This window comes from Pristis pectinata, chromosome 1 (assembly GCF_009764475.1).
Source record: "Pristis pectinata isolate sPriPec2 chromosome 1, sPriPec2.1.pri, whole genome shotgun sequence".
NCBI classification, from domain to species: Eukaryota; Metazoa; Chordata; class Chondrichthyes; order Rhinopristiformes; family Pristidae; genus Pristis; species Pristis pectinata.
The window spans coordinates 44,739,044-44,762,166 of NC_067405.1; the positions used below are offsets into that span (position 1 = coordinate 44,739,044).

The 23,123-nt window shown below is 39.2% G+C and overlaps 1 protein-coding gene across 2 annotated transcripts in view; it reads left to right on the top strand.

The window, feature by feature from the left end:
- The first annotated feature begins 1,391 nt into the window (after positions 1–1,391).
- metap1d (methionyl aminopeptidase type 1D (mitochondrial)) overlaps positions 1,392–23,123 on the top strand; it is a 112,212-nt gene continuing 90,480 nt past the window's right edge. For both annotated transcript variants that reach the window (XR_007957484.1, XM_052029753.1), the window contains exon 1: positions 1,392–2,092. Coding sequence is in view for 1 of the 2 variants with exons in the window: in XM_052029753.1 (XP_051885713.1) it covers positions 1,873–2,092 (220 nt within the window). In the remaining variant the exon portion in view is untranslated. The remainder of the gene's footprint in view (positions 2,093–23,123) is intronic.

A 23,123-nucleotide genomic window follows, 5' to 3' on the forward strand; every position in this document is an offset into this window, starting at 1 on the left:
TAAGAGCAAAAGGGTAGCAAGGGACAAAATTGGTCCTCTTGAAGATCGGCATGATCACGTATGCGTGGAGCCGAAAGAGGTGGGGGAGATCTTAAATAAATGTTTTGCATCTGTATTTACTCTGGAGACAGACACAGAGACAATAGAACTGAGGCAAAAGAGTAGTGAGGTCATGAACCGTATCTGCATTATGGAAGAGGAAGTGCTGGCTGTCTTGAGGCGAATGAAAGTGGATAAATCCCCAGGGCCAGACAATGTGTCCCCTCAGACCTTGTGGGAGGCTAGTGCAGAAATTGCAGGGGCCCTGGCAGATATTTAAAACATCACAGGTGAGGTGCCAGAGGACTGGAGGATAGCTAATGTTCTTCCATTGTTCAAGAAAAGCTCTAATAAGCTAGGAAATTACAGGCTGGTGAGCCTGATATTAGTCATCTGTAAATTATTGGAAGGTACTCTTAAGGGTCAGGATATATAAATATTTGGATAGACAGTGCCTGATTAGGGATGGTCAACATGGCTTTGTGCATGGTAGATCATGTCTAACCAATCTTATAGAGTTCTTCGAGGATATTACCAAGAAGGTAGATGAGGGAAAGGCGATGGATGTTGTTTACATGGACTTTAGCAAGGCCTTTGACAAAATCCCGCATGGGAGGCTGCTCCAGAAGGTTAAGTTGCTTGGCATTCAGGATGAAGTAGCCAATTGGATTCAACACTGGCTTAGCAGGAGAAGCCAGAGTGGTGGTAGATGGTTGTCTCTCAGACCGGAAGCCCGTGACTAGTGGTGTACCGCAGGGATCATTGCTGGGTCCGTTGTTGTTTAATAACGATTTAGTTGATAATGTGGTAAACTGGATCAGCAAATTTGCGGATGACACCAAGATTAGGGCATAGTGGACAATGAAATAGGCTATCAAAGCTTGCAGCATGATCTTGACCCGCTGGGAAAATGGGCTGAAAAATGGCACTTGGAATTTAATGCAGACTAGAGTGAGGTGTTCCACTTTGGGAGGACAAACCAGGGTAAGACTTACACAGTGAATGGTAGGGCTCTGAGGAGTGCAGTAGAACAAAGGGACTTGGGAATACAGATCCATAGTTCCTTGAAAGTGGCACCACAGGTAGATAGGGTCATAAAGAGAGCTTTTGGCACTTTGGCTTTCATAAATCAGGGCACTGAGTACAGGAGTTGGGATGTTATGTTAAAGTCGTACAAGATGTTGGTGTAGAATACTACAGATGTAGTATTGCTGAAAATATTCACCAGATCAAGTACAATGGGTGAACAGAAAGATTTGTTACAGGGTGATGACCATTCACACAATCTCCCCTCAGAATTCAATAATTTGAGATAAGGAGACTTTCTAGTTTATAAATATAACTTTGCCAGTTTTAATGGTCATCGACACGAAAACTTAACATTTTTTCCTCTCTTCCCACATATACTGCTTGGCTTGCTGAGAATTTCCAGCATTTTGTGTCTCCAACTCAGTGTCTCCAACTTGTGTTTCCAACATCTGCGCAATTTTTATTTTGTTTTCAACAATTATTTTATTGGATTGGCTGTGATTTTCTGCCAATCGGGCCACTGAGACAGTGTATACTTTCTGCTCTCCCTCTTAAAACAACCTGCTTGTCCTTCAAGTTGTACGGTCGAGAAAGAAAAAGAAAATCACTAATTAAAAACAGAAAATCAGACCTTACAAGTCTGTAAATTTGCAAACCATAAACTGACCTCGGATTTAAGGACTGCGGCTAAACTCTTTAATGAAAGTGACGGTCTCCAGCCAGGGGAAATCGTGTTGTTCTTTCTTTCCCCTCCCCCCTCAAAGATGACCTTTTCCTGGAACGGATTTGCAGCGGGGCCGGGCGATGGAAAACATCAACCCACAACTGCACGGCGAACCTGGTCTGCCGACTCCGCCCGCCTCCCTCCCCGTGCACAGGGCGAGCGCGAGCCACCGAACCGTTGGCCCCGCGCCCGGCTCGCGGACAGGCGGCCCTGCTGGGCCCGGGAATGCTGGGACATCCGCCCCAACCGTCGCGAACATGGCGTCCGGCGCGCTGCTCAACTTTCGCCGGGGCACCGCAGGTAAGAACGACCTCGCCACGCTCAACCCCTGTGCCCGACAGAAGCAGATAGACCCGCCGCAACTGCGGGCAGGCGATGTCCCAACCGGGAGGGGAAGGTTATTCCGTGGACCGAACTCCGCAGACACCCGGGCAGGAGGTTTTTCACCCTCACCGCTCCGCTCCCCAGCGTCTGCCCCTCCCGTGCACATGCGCAGAAATGTAACAGTTTCCTCATTGAGTCCTTTGACCTTGTAAACGATACATGCGGCTAGGTAATGCTGTACGTCTGCCAAAAAATACTAGAGTAAAGGCAAATTACAGTTCTGGTCTATATAATAGCAGTTCTGAACTTCCTTTAAGACTTACTTTAAGAATTGTGTCATATGATTAATCGCTTACTGGGCTGCAATACTGTTAAATGAAAGTATAGAGGCTGTCTGTGAGAAGCCATTGAATAAAGACAACATTGAGCTTCTTGCTTCTCATTTTTATCTGCCTGCACACTACACAAATGAATTTCATTGGGTGCTCGGAACTCACAGAGAAAACATCAGAATCAGAATCAAATCTATTATCACTGACTTGTATGACGGGAAATTTGTTGTTTTGCGGCAGCAGTACAGTGCAAGACATAAAAATTACTGTAAATTAAAAATAAATAAATGGTGCAAAAGAAAAGGAATAACAAGGTAGCGTTTATGGATTCATGGACTGTTCAGAAATCTGATGGAGGGGAAGAAGCTGTTTCTAAATTGTGTGTGGGTCTTCAGGCTCCTGTACTTCCTCCTCGATGGTAGTAACGAGAAGAGGGCATTTCCCAGATGGTGAGGGCCCTTAGTGATGGATGCCGCCTTCCAGAGGCACTGCCTCTTGAAGATATCCTCAGTGATGGGAGGGTTGTGCCCGTGATGCAGCTGGCTGAGTCTACAACCCTCTGCAGCCACTTGCAATCCTCTGCATTGGAGTTTCCATACCAGGCTGTGATGCAACCAGTCAGAATGCCCTCCACCGTACATCTATAGAAATTTGCAAGAGTCTTCGGTGACATACCAAATCTCCTAACGAAGCAGAGCTGCTGGCGTGCCACCTTTGTGGTTACAAGAGTGTGTTAGGCCCAGGATAGATCCTCCCAAGATGTTGCAGCCCAGGAATTTGAAGCTGCTGACCCTTTCCACCACTGACCCCTCAATGAGGATTAGTGTGTGTTCTCCCGACTTCCCCTTCCTGAAGTTCAGTCAATTCCTGGTCTTGCTGATGTTGAGTGCGAAGTTGTTGTTGTGACGTCACTCAATCAGCCAAACAATCTCACTCCCATACACCTCCTCATCACCATTTGAGGTTTTACCAACAATGATGGTGTCATCTGCAAACTTATAGATGGCATTTTAACCAAGTCATGAATGTAGAGAGAGGAGAGTAGTGGGCTAGGCACGCATCCTTGAGGTGTGCCTGTATTGACTGTCAATGAGGAGCAGATGTTATTACCAATCTGCACTGACTGTGGTGTCCTGATAAATAAGTTGAGGATCCAGTTGCAGAGGGAGGTACAGAGGCCCAGGTTTTGAAGCTTGGTGATTAATACTGAGGGGATGATGGTGTTGAACATATCCCATGCTGGCATTAAGAATGGGATGGCAGATAACTGTAGCCATTGAAGGTAACAAAGTAATTCTGTGTCAGTATGCTGCATCAGGCAAACTCACAATCAATTCTGGTGGACTGAGGTACAAACTGGAACAGGAGAATAACATTTTTTCCATGCAAAATTGCCTGCAAGATAAGGACCAATTTTGTAATTGTTGGACTGGTGTAAAATGGTTGGAGAGTGTACAGAAGTTCTTGATGGGTCTGGCAAAATATGGTGTCCTTCAATTCAGACACTGAAATGATGATGGTGTTTTATCAGGTAAATAACATGTTAAGGATAATGGTGAAGATAAGGCTATATTCAAAGCTGAGGTAATCTTAGTAGGAATGGGGCTGGACATTTATGCAGCACTACAATAGATGTACCATTTAACAAAATTGCCAAAACCTTTTTGGCCCAGGACCATTAGTATTCATTGTGAGTTAAAATTATGGGATCTGCAATCAGCTGTCAGGGGAGATGATCAGTGATTACTTGGTTGTTTTTAGAAACCTGTTGCTGCAGTGGTGCATTCTTTGGATCTTGCATGGATGGGGAGGTTCATGTGAAGATCCTGATGCAAGTTACTAAATATGCAAGATCTAATATTCAATTGGGTATGCAGGATGGCCACAACTTGGGAAATGGCTCCATAAATACAAATAATTTTTTGTCAGTGCTACATGTTGATGCACATATATTATGCAAACCAACAGCAGGCTAAAAGGCAGGAGCTTCACCACTGAGTATGGTCTACATGAACATAAGTAGTGAGAACAATCATGTGCACTTCTGTAGGGATGTGGTTGCACTAGAGAGGGTGCAGAGGAGATTCACCAGGATGTTGCCTGGGATGGAACATTTCAGCTATGAGAATAGACTCTATTTTTTCAGTTGCAGAGGATGTTGAGGGGGGACCTGATGGATGTATAAAAATTATAGGGTGGATAGTTAGAAATTTGCAGACCAAGTGCTGGTAAATGGGATTAGTATGGATAGGCATTTGACGGTTCACATTGACGTGGTGGGCTGAAGGGCCTGTTTCCTCTGCTGTATGACTCTCTGATTCTATGAATTTGTAAATGGCTATAAGTGAGAAATGTTGCTTCAGGCAGCATGGTAATGACTCAGTTCTTGCCTGTCAGTTGAGAGCTGTATAACTGCTTTACTTGTTTTAAGCAAGGGTATAAACTCTCTGGATGAAAGGCTAGGCAACTTAACAAACCAGCAATCTAGGAGTTAAGCAAAATCCCAGTGGAAGGAAATGAGTTGAAAACCACAGAAGGGAGGTCCATACAACATTTAGACGGATAAGTGTTGCAAGGAACACTATTTGAATAAATTTTGTGCTAATTTTACTCCCTTTGATGGTTTGGCATGCAAATACGACCTGTTTTGTGTACTAATTGACATGCTGACTCTCTGCATTTAAACTTAGCTGTTCATAGACATGAGACAAGTATAGCTTCATAAAAACTTGTCCCTGGCAAATCAACATACGAATTTGAGGTGTAGGCAGAGGGCATTGCTTGATATTTGCTATTCTATTAAGATTCATTTGTAATCTCTGCAAAGCCAGAAGGTTTTTTCTGATTGCTTTTTCCCATTTTCACCAATATCACATGTCATTCATTTGCAAAACTCTTCTTTTATCTGAGCATGAAATGCAGAGGGCAAAAATTGTGGTTTGGCATCTGGTTTTATGCCTACTATAAGCTTTATGCCCCACCATCCTAGTGTATGAATTCATATTACTGTAGAAGCATGCTCAAACCTGATTGGAACATATTTACACTGATCCTCATTTCTTCAAACCAAGATTAGTCAATTAATGAAAATGGCCTTTCTTTCTGCTCATTATATAGGACTACATATACCATTTATTTTAATACTAGGATCCCACCAGGTCATGTTATTAATTTTAAAGTGCTTCCCGCTAATAGCAACTGAATAAACTTATGGTTATAAGTGTTCCTTCCCCTGACACAACAGTCTACAGCAATGTTAATATTCGTATGAATGTCTTGATTGCTGCTCACTAATGTTATTTTGAAATTATACTTGTTTTTAGCGCTTCTAGAAGAGTAGATGAGAAAGGTCTACAGAAAGTAAAAGAGTAAATTGAGGGTGTCATCAAAGCCTGGAAACCTGAAAGTATGACAGAATATGACAGACTTTGTGGGTATGACCTAATCTTATTGCCAGATGCCTACCTGATCTTACCATATTGCCAGCACAATTTCACCGACCATTAATAGAAGACAAAGCATGATGCTGGAGCTACAATCAGCTATGACCCTTGGAAGAAAAGCCTCAGCAGTGACTTGTTTTGTTACACTACTGATATGTGTTGAAACTGGCTTGCAATGCTTCCAATTATTAGTTTGGAGCAGTGATTAGTCATGTCATGGATAGTATATAGGAGAGGCCCAGGATGTATATGCATCCTGCAGGCTGATAGAAAAACATGCACAAATCAAGAAGGAGGTGTTGGAAATTATATTTCCAGGAAACAGACTTCTTAAATTCTTGTCGAGGGGACAATTTGCACAAGTTAATAACCACAAGCCACACAGGGGCTGAAATCTGCCAATGGCTGCATTGCGGATGCAGAGTTGGGCCATACTACTCTTTCAAATGTGTAAACCAAACAGATCTCCAAAATGATACATTGACAAGACTACCCTCTGAAGAAGGCAGAGCAAACATAGAGAATAAGTTTTACTGTATGTGGTAGATGCTGATTTCCTTGTCACTGCAATGGAAATAGCTGGAGCTACTTCTGAAGGATGCATACATTTGAAGGATGTGTATTAATATACACTCAGCTGACAATCGCATTCAAAAGAGGTCTGTCTGAAAACATGAAGCTACTTCATTGCAGATGGTATGAGTTATCTACAAGCCAGAGTTATATGCAATGGGGGCACGGAAGTGATCCCTGAAGAGTGGCAGAAAAGCTACAGAGAACATGGGTATAGTAAGGCAATGACAAGAGGATTTGACTATTGTCCCGTCATTGACAAAGGCGAAGGATACCGAGCCAGTACATGTATGAGGTTGGGACTGTTGACACAGTCTCCTTAAGCACCACTTTAGGTGTGGAGGTGACATTGTTCCAGCAGGTTCACATGAGAAAAAGGAGAGGACCATGTTTTTGGTATGAACTGACAACCATTCAAAGTGACTGGAAGTCAAACATGGTGGCTGATGCATGTTATGGACTATACAATTGAAGAATTAACATCAGTCTTTGCTTTGCAAGGTCAGCCTGAAGATATTGTGTTAAACAACGGTCCACAATTCAGATCCTTTCAGTTTGCACAACTTATGAAGCCCTGTTTTAATTTTCCTTACTACCCAGCTTTCACTGGGGAAGCAGAAAAATCAGTTCATGTGTAAATGAGCCATTGAAGAAACAGATGATAGGGGGGTGTCAATCAAACATGATGTTAAAACATCAACTTACAGCATTCCTTTTAAGCCATCAAACCACACCTCACTCTACTGCTGAAATATTAAGAAATTGAAGACTTAGAATGAGATTGAGTCTTGTCCAACCCAATATGGAGTGGAAAGGGGAGGAGAGATACTGGAAACAGCATAAACATTATATCTCAAGCTATAAGGCAAAGCTGTTCAGTTTGCATGATAGTTTGCAAACTGGGACTTTTGGGAAGCAGAGAGAAAATATTGGGAAGTTAATGGAGATGTACGGACCAGGAGTATTCAGTGTAGATTGGCAATGGATTCAACAAAGTCCACATTGACCACTTGTAGCAGAAGGTGCCTGGGAGTTTAGCAAGAGGAGTTGACCTATTTCTGACAAGAGTCATAATGATAAAGCATCATTGATTCCAGAGATGGGGAATCTAGGCTCAGTGAACGTGGTACCAACGCCATTAAACCTGTAAAATGTGTTAAGAGTCATAGGGTCATACAGTAGAGAAATGGGCCCCCTTGACCCACTGCTTCCATGCTGACCTTTTTACCCATCTACATTAGAACTGTATCCTTCTATGGCTTGTCTATTTAAGTATCTGTCTGAATGGCTCTTAAATGTAGTAATGTCTGTGATTCCACCACCTCCTCTGGCAGTGTGTTCCAGATAAGAACCACTTGCCCTTCAAATCCCCTTTAAAACTCCTACCTCTTACCTTAAAACCATGCCCCCTTGTTTTTAATACCACTGGGAAGAGAAAAAAGATTTTGACTATCTCCTTTATTATGCCTCTCAAAATCTTATGTACTTCTATCAGGTCACCCTTTAGTCTCCTTCACTCCAGGAAAAACAAGCCCAGCCTATCCAGTCTCTCCACATAACTAAAATCCCCTGATCCAGGCAACACCCTGGTAAATCTCCTTTGTGCTTTCGCCAGCACAGTCACATTGTTCTTACAGTGTGGTGACCAGAATTGCACACTATACTCCAAGTGCGACCTAACCAGTATCTTGTAAAGTTATGTCATAACATTCCAACTCTTATATTCTATGCCCCGACTTATGAAGGCAAGCTGTTGACCTATGTTGCCGCTTTCAGGGAACTAAGGTGTCTCTGTTAATTTGAATGTTCTTTGTTAAGAACGCAAGGGAGGTGGTGTATTTGGTTGTGAACAATAATCGTTGCTGTAAGGTTCTTATTTCTTTAATAACTTTGCTCTATAACTAACTGGTTTCTGGTCTGCAACAACGTTTATATTAAGTTCAAGAGAGATCTATGAGGAATCTTGAATAAACACCTTGTTTGAGCTCCTTGTCCCTCATGTATTTGACTGCACACTCTGCAGATGAATACGTGTTCCCTGAGGCTCTACAGGTAACACGTATTCAACAACAGTGTATTTGAGATTGCTGTAAGTCACCAACTTTATTGTGGTTGCTGCTAACAGTGTTGCATTTATTGGCCATCTTTTGTAATATAGATTTTTAAAAAAACAAATAAATGTTAATAAAGCATCAGGATTAAATACTTTAGATTACATTAGATGAATTAATTTAGATTATTTTTACATTTTAAGTAGCAAAAGAAAGCACATCTAAAGATTATGGTTACTTTTCAGTTTATTTTCCTGCATTTGGATTGCAAATGTGTGCTGTGCTGATTTTACGTATTCTTCATAAGCTGTGCCACTTGTTTTATGTACCAGCAAATGGTTCTTTTTTTTTAATGGCTTACATATAATGTTTCATTTTGTTTACATGTGTACAGATAGTTACCAGTTACTCTAACTCTCCATGGGGAGGCATGATTTCTGTGGAGTGATGGTTTTGTCAATGTTGTTGATCTTTGTTCAGTGGGAGTGGGGAGAGAGAGACTCTCAGGTCTTTTCTGATCACTGTTCACTCAAGGATTTGGTTTGTAGGAGTCCCTATAGGGAGGTCTGAGCAGTGCTTCAGCTAAGTGGTCAGTCACTTAATACTCTAGGTTTCAAGCCTTTTATATTTAATTTCTTTTTTGCCATTCAGTCATTGCACGGCTCTGCATTTGCAATGCTTTTCATGCCTTTTGATTTTCTTTGTGGACATTCTCACAAATTTTGATATATCAAGTTGCTCTAGTTTATGGTGTATTTCCTTTGCTGGTTTCTGGGAGATTAGAAACCAGATGTTAGGTTGAAATGAATATCTGTGCATTATTACAAGTATAATTTGGTGTTGTCATGAAACAAGAGGTGTTGCCCTATTATAATCAATTAGTTGCAGTGCCACTTAAAGTCACTATTTTTTTGAAATTCTAAGATTATGAACCCTTCGTGAAATGTAATAGATGGTATTGAGCCCTTTTGTTTCAATCATCCTTCTTAATTTATTGTTCTACATCAAGCTGCACGGGAACAGGAGAGTTGTAATTTGATTTAAAAATTTAAAAATCATAATCAAAATGTTGGTGTTATCATCAGGTACAAGGAATATGCTGAAAATTACTGTCTTGTGATGAAATACTACAGTATTGTCAGAATGTATCAAGTTGATGTGTGACTCTTGCATAAAAATAAGACGACCCTACTGGATACCAGTGAGTAATTGTAAGTTGTAATGAGGGAAGTTGCAAGAAGTGTTTTCACTGGCATGTCAGATCTCCTTGTGTATGCTTGTTGATGGAGTACCTGCATTTGGTAGATACTGTATATGAGGGAAAGCAGTATAAGGGCATAAGAAATAGAAAGAAGAGTTTTCCTTGTGCCTGCTCCTGCATTTAATAAGATCATGGCTGAATTTTTACCTCAGCATCACATTCCTGCTCAAATCCCATATCTCTTTGATTTTCTTAATATCTCTTTTTTGAATATACTCAAGGTCATGTAGATGGACTCTCAAGGGATATACTGTATATACTTCAAATGTTTTCATTCATTTACATAAACCTAAAGTTGCTAGTCTTAGACAAAGAGGGAACAATTGAAGTAGCCACTTCCAAGCTTCTAGACCCAAAGATTTCAAACTGCACAAACTTTAAAAAGACTGCAAGTGTAAATCAGACTGTGTTGTCATAACCGGGGTTGTATGTGGCCTGTAGGAATGGCAAATGGCTTTCAGGGTGGATAAATGAAAAGTTTTTCTTATTGGAACATGACCAGTTTCTTAGATAAGAGAGTGAAGGGAAAACATCTGGGTATATTTGAAAATCAAAAACTGTTGATGCAAGAAATCTGAAATAAAAGCAGTCAGTATTACATGTTGATGAACTTTCAAACTGATACAAACTGGAAAGGCAGGTTATCTGTAGTTGGTGGATTCAGGAAGAGGGTGCCCTTACAGCAGGCAACTGGCAAGCTTGGGAAACCCAACAGTTTGTGGACAACCTTACCTCCTTCCCAAAGTGCCTCAAGGGAGGCTAGAAGTTTGGGAAAACTCTTCCATATTCACCACAATATAGTGAGCTAGGCAAATTTTCACTTTTGTTCTCAGCAACATATTTCTCGAGCTTATTTATGAAGGAATGTTTGGTGAAAACACTCAACAGAATCTTATCTGATAAAGGGTCTTTGATTTGAAAAATTAGTTTATTTTTACAGATGCTGCTTGACCTGCTTAATTTTTCCAATATTTTCTATTTTTCTTACAACCATTCCATCTGCTTGTCTGTATCTTATTGGAGTAAATACTATCCTCCTCACAATTTACTTCCAGATGTTATGTTATCTGCAAATTTGGAAATTGTGCAATGTGCATCCAATATATATTAGGTGAAGCAGTGGTCTTAGTATTGAATCCCCAGGGAACTTCACTCTCCAGTTGGAAAAACAACTGTTCACAATTACTGTCTGTTTCCTGTCACAACCAATTTTCTCTCCATGCTACTGCTGTCTCTTTTATTCCATGAACTTAAGTCCTGATGAAATGCCTATTATGGAACACCTAATCAAATGCCTTTTGAAAGTCTATATACACCACATCAACCCCATTTCCCTCATAAACCCTGTCTGTTACTTCATCAAAAAATGATAGTTAAACATGCTTTGTGTCTGCTGACTTTCCCCGATAAATCTGCACTTGTCCAAGTAGCTGTTAATTTGGACCCTAATTATCGTTTCTAAAACTTCGTCCACCACCAAGGTCAAGCTTGTAAATTTATCCCTACAACTTTTTTGAACAAAGGTATTACATTTGCATTTCACCTGTCCTCTTCTGTACCTGTGATGTTTTGAACACAATGGCCAGTCACCCTGCCATTTCCTCATCCTTAAGCAATCAAGAACGCATCTTACCTGGACATGGTGAGTTATCCACTTTAAATACAGCTTGTCTTTCTAGTATCTTCTCTTTGTCAATTTTTGGCTTATCCAAATTCTGAGAACATGTTGCTTTGCTAGACTCCAGCAACATCCTCTTCCTTAACAAACACCAATGTAACACATTTATTTAGTACCTCAGCCATGCCTTTTGCCTCCATGAGTAGATTTCCCTTTTTGTTCTTGATCAGCCCCAGCACTACTCTTACAATTCTTTCACTATTTATAAGTCGGTAGTATCCATTTTATTAAAGAACAGATTTCCTTTTTCTTCTCAACTAATTTTACTGAAGAAATTTCCAGTGGGATATTATGGGATACCTTTAAAGCTTATATCCGTGGTCAAATTATTTCATACTCTGCTGGACTGAAAATCGATAAAAAAGTACAAGTCGGTATAATATTTTTAGATTCTCTTTTACATTTGCTGTCACTCTTTATTTCCTTTTTTACTTCCACTTTGAATTTTATGTAAGCTCTTGTGTTACCAACCTCACAACTATCAGTTGACATTTGCAAAAAAAAACTGGAAATGGTGGAAATCCACAATAAAAAAAGGAGAAAGGCCAGGTAGCATTTGTAGAGAAGGGAGTAGAGTTAATGTTTAAGACTGATGACCTTGCATCAGAACTGGGAAAAGATGCAAGTAGAAGGAGATGGCTGGAAACAAAGGACAAAAGAAAAACAAAGGGTAAAGAAGGAAAAACAATGCTAAAAATGAAATGCTGCAGATGCTGGGAATTACAAATACAATCAAAGAATGCTGGAAATACTTAACAGGCTATGTAGCATCAATAGAGAGAGAAGCAGAATTAATGTTTATGACCTTTCATTCCAATTTACATTAGCCTTTTTGGAACTGTGTAAGAAGACAAAGGCAGAGGTCAGAATGGGAATGGGATGGAGGATTAAAGTGGCAGTCAGTTGGCAGTTTAGGGTCATCCAATGAAAATGATCTGTCAATTGGCCTTTTTCTGCAGAATCTCTTGCATCTCCACTTCACTTTTTACCTTTGTGGTCATCCAAGAAGTTCTGCTGTTAATTTCCTTTCTCCATCATGGGAATGTCATTCTTTTTTCTAATAATGGACTTCCTATTGTCATGGCTATCTTGCAGTACATTGCTGATTTTGTTTTATAGTATTCTCTCAGCCATCTGGCATCCATGGAAAATGGTGGGGGAGGGGGGTGTTGCCTGTTGCGCGATCATGCCATTGCATGAGAATTGCTCAAAAAAATTACTGTACATCACACACACTAGTATTCTATGCATGTAATTATATGTCATCTCCTTACCCTTTTAAGTAATAATATTTTGCACTGGAATTTTATATTTTAAGGCTAAATAGTACTAATGTAAAATACAGCAAAAATAAATCAAATGAATGATTGTACTCACCATACCATGAGGTGCCAAATTTTCAAAGAGTATTTTGCACTGCCCTTATATACAAACATAAATAACTAAAAATGTCTTCACACTTATAACTAAAAATGCCTTCACATTTATTCTGCATACCACTTGAAATTAAATTCACTGTTTGAACTTACTTTCATAAAACAAAACAATCTTCAATTTTTGCTGGTTGCAAGAGAATTCTAGATACATAAATACTGGACAAATGAGAGCTTACTGTACTTTGTATTCTTCCCCAATAATTCTCAGCAACTGTAGTTCCCAATTTTTTACCTCATGCCTGTGTTTATCTCATTCTATTAGTCTATCCCATTCTTATTCCTCTTTATGTTTCATTCCCTGTAATTCCATTTTGTCACAGGCTTCCAAGTTCTTGTACATCTGACTTAATTATTCCCATAATTAAACCTTTCTTGTATGGTCACAATGACAACATTTTTTTCATGCATATTAAGTACATTATATGTGTTACTGTTAGCATGGAAAAAATTAACATAAAATTTACATAGCATATGAAAGGCACTTAAACAATGACAACAACCTTTCCCTCAATGTCAACAAAACAAAAGAGCTGGTCATTGACTTCAGGAAAGGGGGCGGTGTACATGCACCTGTCTATATCAACGGTGCTAAGGTCGAGAGGGTTGAGAGCTTCAAGTTCCTAGGAATGAACATCACTAATCACCTTTCCTGGTCCAATCACATAGATGCCAGGGCCAAGAAAGTTCACCAGCGCCTCTACTTCATTAGGTGGCTGAAGAAATTCAGTATGTCCCCTTTGACACTCACCAACTTTTATCGATGCACCGTAGAAAGCATCCTATCTGGATGCATCACAGCTAGGTATGGCAACTGCTCTGCCCAGGACCGCAAGAAACTGCAGAGAGTTGTGGACACAGCCCAGCGTGTCACAGAAACCAGCCTCCCCTCCATGGACTCTGTCTTTACCTCTTGCCGCCTTGATGAAGCAGCCAGCATAATCAAAGACCCCACCCACCTGGGTCATTCTCTCTTCTCTCCTCTCCCATCAGGCAGGAGCCTGAGGGCACATACCACCAGGCTCAAGGACAGCTTCTATTCCCACTGTGATAAGACTATTGAATGGTTCCCTTATACGATGAGATGGACCCTTGACCTCACAATCTACCTTGTTGTGACCTTGCACCTTATTGTCTACCTGCACTGCACCTCCTCTGTAGCTGTGACACTTTACTCTGCAGTGTTGTTGTTTTTACCTGTACTACCTCAATGCACTCTGTACTAACTCAATGCAACTGCACTATGTAATGAATTGACCTGTTTTATCAGTATGCAAGACAATTTTTTCACTGTACCTCAGTACAACTGACAATAATAAACCAATACCAATTGATATTGCAATTACTAGCTCCTTAAAAAGTAGGATTAGTGTAAATGGCCACTTGGTGTTCACTGTAGACTCAATGGACCGAAGTGCCTGTTTCTGTGCTGTATGACACTATGATTCTATGATTTGAAAATTTATTCTGCACCAAGATACTGCAATAACAAATATACACAGATGTTTTAGCACTCAACCCTTCTTAAGCCTTACTGAGTTAACAACACACGAAATGGTGTGTAATTCTGAATAATTATAAACACTCAGATTGCAATTAGTATTGATTGAATCAATTTAAAGAAAAAGCACCTTAAGCTCAAAGAACGTTAATGATGCGTAATTTTTGTAGCTTAGTGCTTTTCATAAACTTCAGATTGGAAATTTGTTATGTGAACAGGAGTTAAGAACATCGGATTCCAAGTATGATCACGTACAAGTTAGTACCATGTGAAAGAATGAACTCTTAGAGAAACCAGAATGAACCTATATAATACAAGTTCTGTTGTCAAGTGTACAGGAGGCAAAGAGGCAGCGAGTGTTGCTCTATTCACTGTAAAGTTACAAAATACCTGTGGTTACGTTGGTTAGGCATCTGCAATTAAATCTTCACAGTAATTCATGGCTATATTTTCTTCAGCAGTAGTACATTTTCATTTTTTTCTTTTTCTTTCAATTTGTGACCCATATCACTAATCAAGTCTCAATTTCTTCAATTTTTTTTTCTATACTTTTCATTTATAATGAAGATGTTTTTGATTAGGCCTATAATGTAAAGAACCAAATGGTTTTTGCCACTGAGGTACCAAAAAGCTTTTTTCACTTCCATCCCCACCAATGATTCCCCTCAATCTCACCTAGCCCCATTCAGAACTGTAGACAATCTCTAAGAGAAGGTAGCAGCTTTGGCATTACTGCAGCTTTTATTTTTGGGTAATCTAAGTTGGGGCACTTGTATTCTATTAAAAAATCAATTTACCAATTGATTTAACCACTTATTTTGAGGCTGTGAGCTGTCAGCTTGTTGTATTCTTTAGCCTTTTCTTGTGAGGTGTACTATTCAAAGTGTGTGAGAATGCTGTCACCAATCCTGTAAGTACTTTTTAGAAACTAGCTCCGAAAAGCTGTGGAATAGGAATCAGCATGCTAATCTTTGATCAGCTTTCTTCCTGTGGATGACAAGTCAACAGCAGCACTGATATTGCAATTGAATTTGATAGGCCTTGATATGATGGATCATAGTTGTCTTGAACTGGCATCCTACCAATCCATGGCACTGAGCATTGAGTTCTAAGCAATTATTCCATAGTGGTTGTAATTTAAATTACTTTTGTCCTCCTTGTTTTCATTAGCAGAAATTATAAGGGATCCAAAGGCTGTGTGGCCTACTCCTGCTTCTAATTCTTATGTCCTTGTATTCTATGATGCAGGACACTTGTCATATGTATGCTCTTTCATTTAGCATCAGTTCCATTTTTATGTGGATTGCATTGAGGGAAAAAAAGAAAAATCAAAGCTATCTTTACTTCTTTTCCAAGAACAATAACTTGTTGTTGATATCTTTCTAAATGTTATTAAAATACCTGGAAAGTACATTTTAGAAATTATGTAAATTTGAGTTTTAGAAAATGTATTTTCATTGATTGTGATTCCCAATCAGAACACAAAAACAGGATTGGACCACATAGCTCCTTGACCTTGTTTTGTCATGACTGATCACAGACTCACTTACCCATATCCTTAATTCAAAATAACTTCAATCTTCATGTTGAAATTTTCAATTGACCAAACATTTTGAAGAATTGATTTCTGGATATCTCTTACCCTTTGCATGAAGAAATGGTTCCTAACATCACCCTTGGCCTACTCTAATTTTAAGACTATGGCCTCTTTTCCTGGACTCCACCACCAGAGGAAACGGCTTCTTTCTTTCTAACCAATTGAATCATTTTACTGTTTTAAGCACATCAGTTAGGTCACTCTTTAATCTTTTATACTCAAGGGATACAGGTCTATGTGTTGAGTTTGTAATCTTTGCGAGTTTGTCAGCAGGAGGAGGGACTGAAAGGTGATTAAGTGCTACCCCACTGGGTGTAAGGAAATTCAACTGGATCAGGTCTAAGAATTTTCCAGTAATTGTCTTTAAGTTATTGGCAGAAGCGAGTCTCCTGCTGAGGTCCTTAGCTTGTAAATATGACATGTTTTGATGAGGAGGATAAAATGCAAAGATAATTTCAAATTCTTGTTTTTCCCAACAATGTGATATAAGTTAATGATTGCTTTATCACCAAGCTGTTAGTGCTACTTTGTGAATATGATAATAGGAGACATACTCCTCCAAAATTAAATCTGGCAAGTTTCCAGTGCCATCACAAGTAACCAGGTTTGTGCTACTTACTACACATTTGGCTTTACAAAGCCCAAACATGTGGTCAGAAGAGTTCAAAGTAGGTTGTGTTTTTCCTCACTATGAGGCAACAGATGGCAGTTATTACATGAATTGTTCTTGTCTTAGTAAAGTGAATTAAGTCAGAACTATCAGAAACCTGAAATAGTATACTTTTGCATCAGTCATTTGATTTGTAGAAATTATATTTAGGAAGATATGCAATTTATAAATATTCAATAAGTTTAGTTAACTTAAAATTTTAAGTATCTTTATTATCAGCACCAAAGCAACTATTTTAGATGGAAACTCTGCTAATCAATATTATTTAAAACTCTGTTGTTTTGTTGATATGTCACAGTTTTAATTACATTACAGTAATGTATTTCACAACACCATGTGATTGGGCTGTCACAACCTCTTAATAATCATTTTTAAGTTTCTTGGCATGCATTATGCCCACTACTGTTATCTAAAAATGCCTGCATTTAAACAAATTTAGAAGAGCATACTGCCTAGACCTTGTCTGCCTGAACACTAGTTACTAATTAAAATGATTCCTATGTTTAAATTGGGAACAGGATTCCCAGGGGAGTTGAAATAGAGCTATATTCTGGTCTTTGACTTATTAAGTTCCACACTGCATTTCTTCATCACATTACACCTGCAGGCTACTATATAAACAAAGGGATAACATCATCTGTAATCTTTTGGTTTGGTTGATTTTGGGGGTAGTGGAAGATATTGGGGATAGAGGTATAGTTAGTAAAATTTTAAAATCTGGGCACATGCACACAACTAATTACTAATTATACAATGTCAAGAATATTTGACAGCAAAGAAGTTAAAAATGTTTTTATTTACAACATTATGATGAAAATTCTCTAGACATTTTTGATAGATATAAACATAAAATAATTAGAACAAATAAGCAAGGTATAATTGTTACTTAATGAATGGCTGTTTGCATGGCATTTTGATCAGCTTAAATATTTCGGTTACAGTAAAATATGTATCAGCAAATATGTTTTTGTCAGAATAATTCTACTATGCTAAATATGTTTGGGCTACTGCATTTACTGATCAGGATCTAGCGCTAAATGATTTTGACAGTAACCAATTATATCTCTATCCTTTTTTTAAATGTAGTATGTGTTAGTAAATTGCATTTTGGAATGCAATATGTGGAACAAGGAAATAATAATATTACTGTGGCAGTTAAATTCCCACACTTGATAGTGTATTTTTTCTCTCATGATATTCCCATGATTTGTGGATGAAAATAATTAACCTGGGACAGCTTTGATGAAGTTTTACTGAAAATATTGTAAAGTTTCTTACTAGTATAAATATCCTTAAGATGTGCTGTCTTTTCTGTTACACTGCTCTAATTCTATCAGCTTTGAAAATTCCCTTGCAATATTGACTTCATGTTGTCCACCCTTGTATTGCAACAGAATCTGGTAAACTAACAGGCAATGCAGTTTTCCTAATTTGTGAATAACTGATTGAACCTTTTACTTGAGTTCTTTTTTCTTTATGGCAATGATTTATTTGTGATGCTAAAATGCAAATAATTTCTTTTTGTGTTGCTATTTCATCAGTTTTGAAAGCTACTAGAACACAGAACAATGCAGCACAGGAATAGGCCCTTCGGCCCATGATGCCGTGCCGAGCATGATGCCAAATTAAACTAATCCTTCTGCCTGCACATGATCCATATCCCTCCATTCCCTGCATATTCATGTGCCTATCTAAAAGTCTCTCGAATGCCACTATCATATCTGCTTCCACCACCACCCCCGGCAGTGCATTCCAGGCACCTACCACTCTCTATGAGAAAAACTTGCCCCACACATCCCCATTAAACTTTCCCCCCTCACCTTAAAATCTATGCCCTCTAGTATTCAACATTCCTACCCTGCGGAAAGTAAAAGACTCTGAATATCTACCCCATCTGTGCCTCTCATACTTTTATAAACTTCTATCAGGTCTCCCCTCGGCTGCAGATGCTCCAAAGAAAACAATCCAAGTTTGTCCAACCTCTCCTTACAGATAATACCCTCTAATCCAGGCAGCATCCTGGTAAATCTCTTCAGAAACCTCTCCAAAGCCTCCACATCCTTCCTGTAGTTGGACCAGAACTTCATGCAATACTCCAAGTGTTGCCTAACCAAAGGTTTATACAGCTGCATTATGACTTCTTGACTGTCATACTCTATACCCCTAGCATTGATGGCAAGCATGCCATATGCCTTCTTTACCACTCAATCTACTTGCGTTGCCACTTTCAGGGAGGTATGGACTTGGACCCCAAAATTCCTCTGTACATCAATGCTCTTAAGGGTCCTGCCATTAAGTGCAACACCTCATACTTGCCCAAATTAAACTCCAGCTTTTTGTTCAGTAGAAGTCAACAGATGTGTCTTTTTCCCATTTCAAGGTTCAGTACTTTAAGGTAATGTCACAAAAATCTCCATTTTTAATTAAAATAGTATAGATATGTTAGTACATTTGCCAACATGATAGTTGTGCTTACTTATGAATCTGCTGCATTTCAATTTCACCTGAAATACAAATCAACCTTGGGTGTATGCAGATTGGGATTCATCCACAACTAAGAGTAGGAAGTGTGTTTTGTGGTCTGCTCCTTCTGTGAATGTTCAACAAAGAAGTAGAGTTTGTTAGTTTTTCATATTAAGTTAGTTAAGTAAGTCTAATTACTGAAAGTATCTGGGTTCAAATTGTTCATCAAGTTACTTACAGGTGGATTTACAGAAATATTTCCAGATATTTCCTCTGAATTAAACACGAGTCTCTCCAACTGCCGTAGAATTTGACTTTCACTGGAAATCCCTTCAAACATAATTTTTTACAGGTATATGAGAAAAACAGTGTGATTTTAAGACATTACAGGATTTTCAAATGAGACAGAATTGAACTTAAGAATATCTCACTGCAGGGGACTGTGAAAATGCTGGTAATCATTTCCAAATGGAAGCAAAATTGTGCCAAAGCCCATACCCTACATGTTTGTTTAAGAATTGTAGAAAAGATATCTGAATAACAGAAAGAATGCCAAATTGCAATAGAATTGAAAGGAAAGTATTTATCAAAAGTACCTGGATTGGGTAAATTAAGTCTGACTAGAAATAAACTATGTACATCTTATCACATATATAGAATGCTTCAAAGTACTTCACAAGTGATGAATTCCTATAAAAGCATGATCACTGTTAATATAGGAAAATGTTAATAACAAATTTGCTGCCAGAAATGATTTGAATGATCAGCTAATCTGATCTTTTGGTGTTGTCTGAAGAGGGGAATGTTGGCCCAGAAATTGAGAGAAATCCCTGTTTTTCAAACAACACTGTGGAGCAACTACAATAGGAACAGTTCTTGCAGCTCAAAACTGACATCTACAAGGGGCTGCGCATCCTCATTAGGAACAGAAACGTACAGCACCACAATCTGTAACTTCATAGCCGAGCACATCCCTCATTTTACCATTTTGATCAGAGGAGGTGTAGATAGGAATGGCAGCAGCAACACTAGGTGTATCTAAAAATGAGTTGTCAACCTGGTAAAGGTACAAAACAGAATTACATGCTTGTTAAACCGCAAGAGCAGAACGCAATTCACACAGCCATATGATCCCACAACCAGCAGATCAGATAAGCTCTGCAGAAATGCCACATCTGCTCATGAATGGTGATGGAGAATTGAAAAGCTAGTGTGAGGAGCTGACTCCTGGAACATGCCCATTTTGAATGGTGGCAGGGCTCCTGAGTGTGAGATCCAAGGATAAGGCTCCATTTTTAAGCAGAATTGCTGAGTGAATGATGAATACCAGCTTACTCATGAATTTCTCATGATCACAGAAACTAGTCTTCAGCCAGTTTGATTCACTCTATGTGATATCAAAAAAATAGCTGGGAGCAGAGCTATGGGACCAATCAACATCCTGGGTATAGGACTGAAGATGTGTCCTCTAGAAAAAGCCATGCCTCTAGCCAAGCTGTTCTGGAACAGTCACATCACTGTCATCTACCCAACAATACGAAGATTTGGCCAGATATGCCCTGTATTAAAAGCAGGACAAATCCCACCTGGCTAATTATGGCACCATCAGTCTATTCCCATCATCAGTGAAGTGATAGAAGATGTTGTCAACAGTGTTACTAAGCCACACTTATTTACCTACAACCTGTTCACTTATGCTCAATATGAGTTTTGATAACAACTCAACTCTCTTCATGTTTATGGTCCAAACAGAACAAAGAGCAGAATTCCTGCAGTGAGGTGAGAGTGGCTTAATTGACATCAAGGGAACATTTAAATTAGTGTGCATCATGGAGCTCTGCTAAATCAAAAGGCATCAACAGGAAAAAAATCCCAAGGGTTAGCATCATTCCTTATATTATGAAAGGTAGTTGGAATTATTGGTTGGCTATCATTTTAATCTCCAAAATGTTACTGCAGGCTTCTTTCTAGGCTCAAGCACCGTAAGTTGCTCTTCAGTAAAATCATAATTTTAGAAGTGGGATGTACACTGATATTCAATTCCATTTTCAACATCTTAGAAAGTGAAGAAGTCCATGCAAACTCCAACAAGAGAAGGTCAAACACATATCCTTGGTATTACCACCTTTGACTTCTCCAACATCAACATGCTGGAGGGGACCATTGGCCATAAACTGTGAAGGTCCTGCCACATAAATAGGTCCAAGATTAGGTATTCTGTGGCAAGGGACTCAGTTCCTGACACCCTTCGGCCTTTCCACCATTTACAAAGTACAAATCAGAAGTGTGAATATCTCTCCTTGCAAGATAAGTGCAGTTCCAGCAGCATTCAAGAAGCTCAACATTATTCAAGACAAAACCCCGTCATTTACCCAAAGCATTCATTCCCTCCACCACAGGCTACCCTGTGTGCCATCAATAGAAATACACAACAGTTACTCAGCTTTGCTAATTCAACAGCACCTTTCAAACCACAGCCTCTACCACTCAAACACTGGGATGGCACAGTAGTACAGCGGGTAGCTCACAGCTCCGGGATCCAGGTTCGATCCTGGCCTCCAGTGCTCTCTGTTTGGAGTTTGCAAATTTTCCCTGTTACTGCATGGATTTTTCTAGGTGCTCTGATTTCCTCCCACATCCCAAAGATGTCCTGGAAGATTAATTGACTTTTGTGAATTACTGCTAGAATAAATGAGTGGTAGGAGAATCAGGGTGGAGTTGATGGGGATGTGAGAGAAAATCGGTTACAAAGAAATAAGCAGAGGAATGTGACTGACAGGTGTGCTCAAAGAGCCGGAAATATGAGTATATTAAGATGGATAAGGGCTGTGAGTGCAAGGATAAGCTACAATCTGGAAGGTTCTCTTGAAGTCAGAAACTATTCTGACTTGAAACTATATTGTAATTTCTTCATTGCAGCTGGGTTTATATCCTGGATTTACCTACCCGACAGCTTTGTTGGAGTACCTTTAGCAGACTGCAATAGGTCTAGGAGGCCTTCCCTTCCACCTTCTTGGGGGCAATTAGGGATATTGCAATAAATGCTGGCCTTCCTTACAATGCCCACTTCCTGAAAAATGTATGGATAAAAATGAATTACATCTTATACCTCCACTTGAAATAGCATTGTGACTTCATATCAGAAGGAAGCAGTTCTGAGAATACAGGACTCTATCATCACTGCATGGAAGTGGGAGCCTACAGTATGTAATGAGGTCCTTGGGTCATGATTGAGAAATGAGAGTGATAACAATAGAACCAAGTTTATATGGTGACTGGAGACTAACCATACTAATTGATGAAGAAGCAGATGGGGTTAGTTGCATACAAGGTCCAGTTTCTTCTTCAAGCAGTGAGACAAAACATTGTTCTCAACTCCTGGTAGCAAAATTAGCCAACTGAAGCAATGACGATCACCAAATATTAGAGGATTGACAACGTAGTAATAATAGGAGAGAACTTTATTGGTATCTTTATGGTAGGTATAATTTCATTCCTGTATAAAGGGTCCTCAGGATGTGTCCTGAACTATTTAGGGATAGGAGTTTTCTGCCTGTGTATTCTGTTAGCTCTATTTGAATCAAATCTGGAGGGAATTTTTTTTCCATTTGGCTTATCCATGTGAATCCAGTGAATGGTAATCACACCGAACACTTTCCCAAGTTGATATAAGAACTTGGTGTGGGGTATAACAACAAATAATCATGGAAAATTTTCCACAATTTAAGAAATCTGTTGGCAACCACATGAAGCAGTTCCTTTATAGATCAGAATTATTTATTCTCGAAACACTCTGTACACCATTTCTATTTGAAAAAAAATGAATAGCAAAACTCACAGGAATTAATTTGTGACATGTTTGAGTTAATGTGAACAGTGTTGACAACTTAGATTCCCCTTCCTTCTTACCACTTAGATACTCTGTTCGAAAACGAGAATTCTGGATTTATAGAAAGAGCCACGTTCTGTTACCTTGGAAGGGAAAGAAGAGTAAAAGGAGCAAGT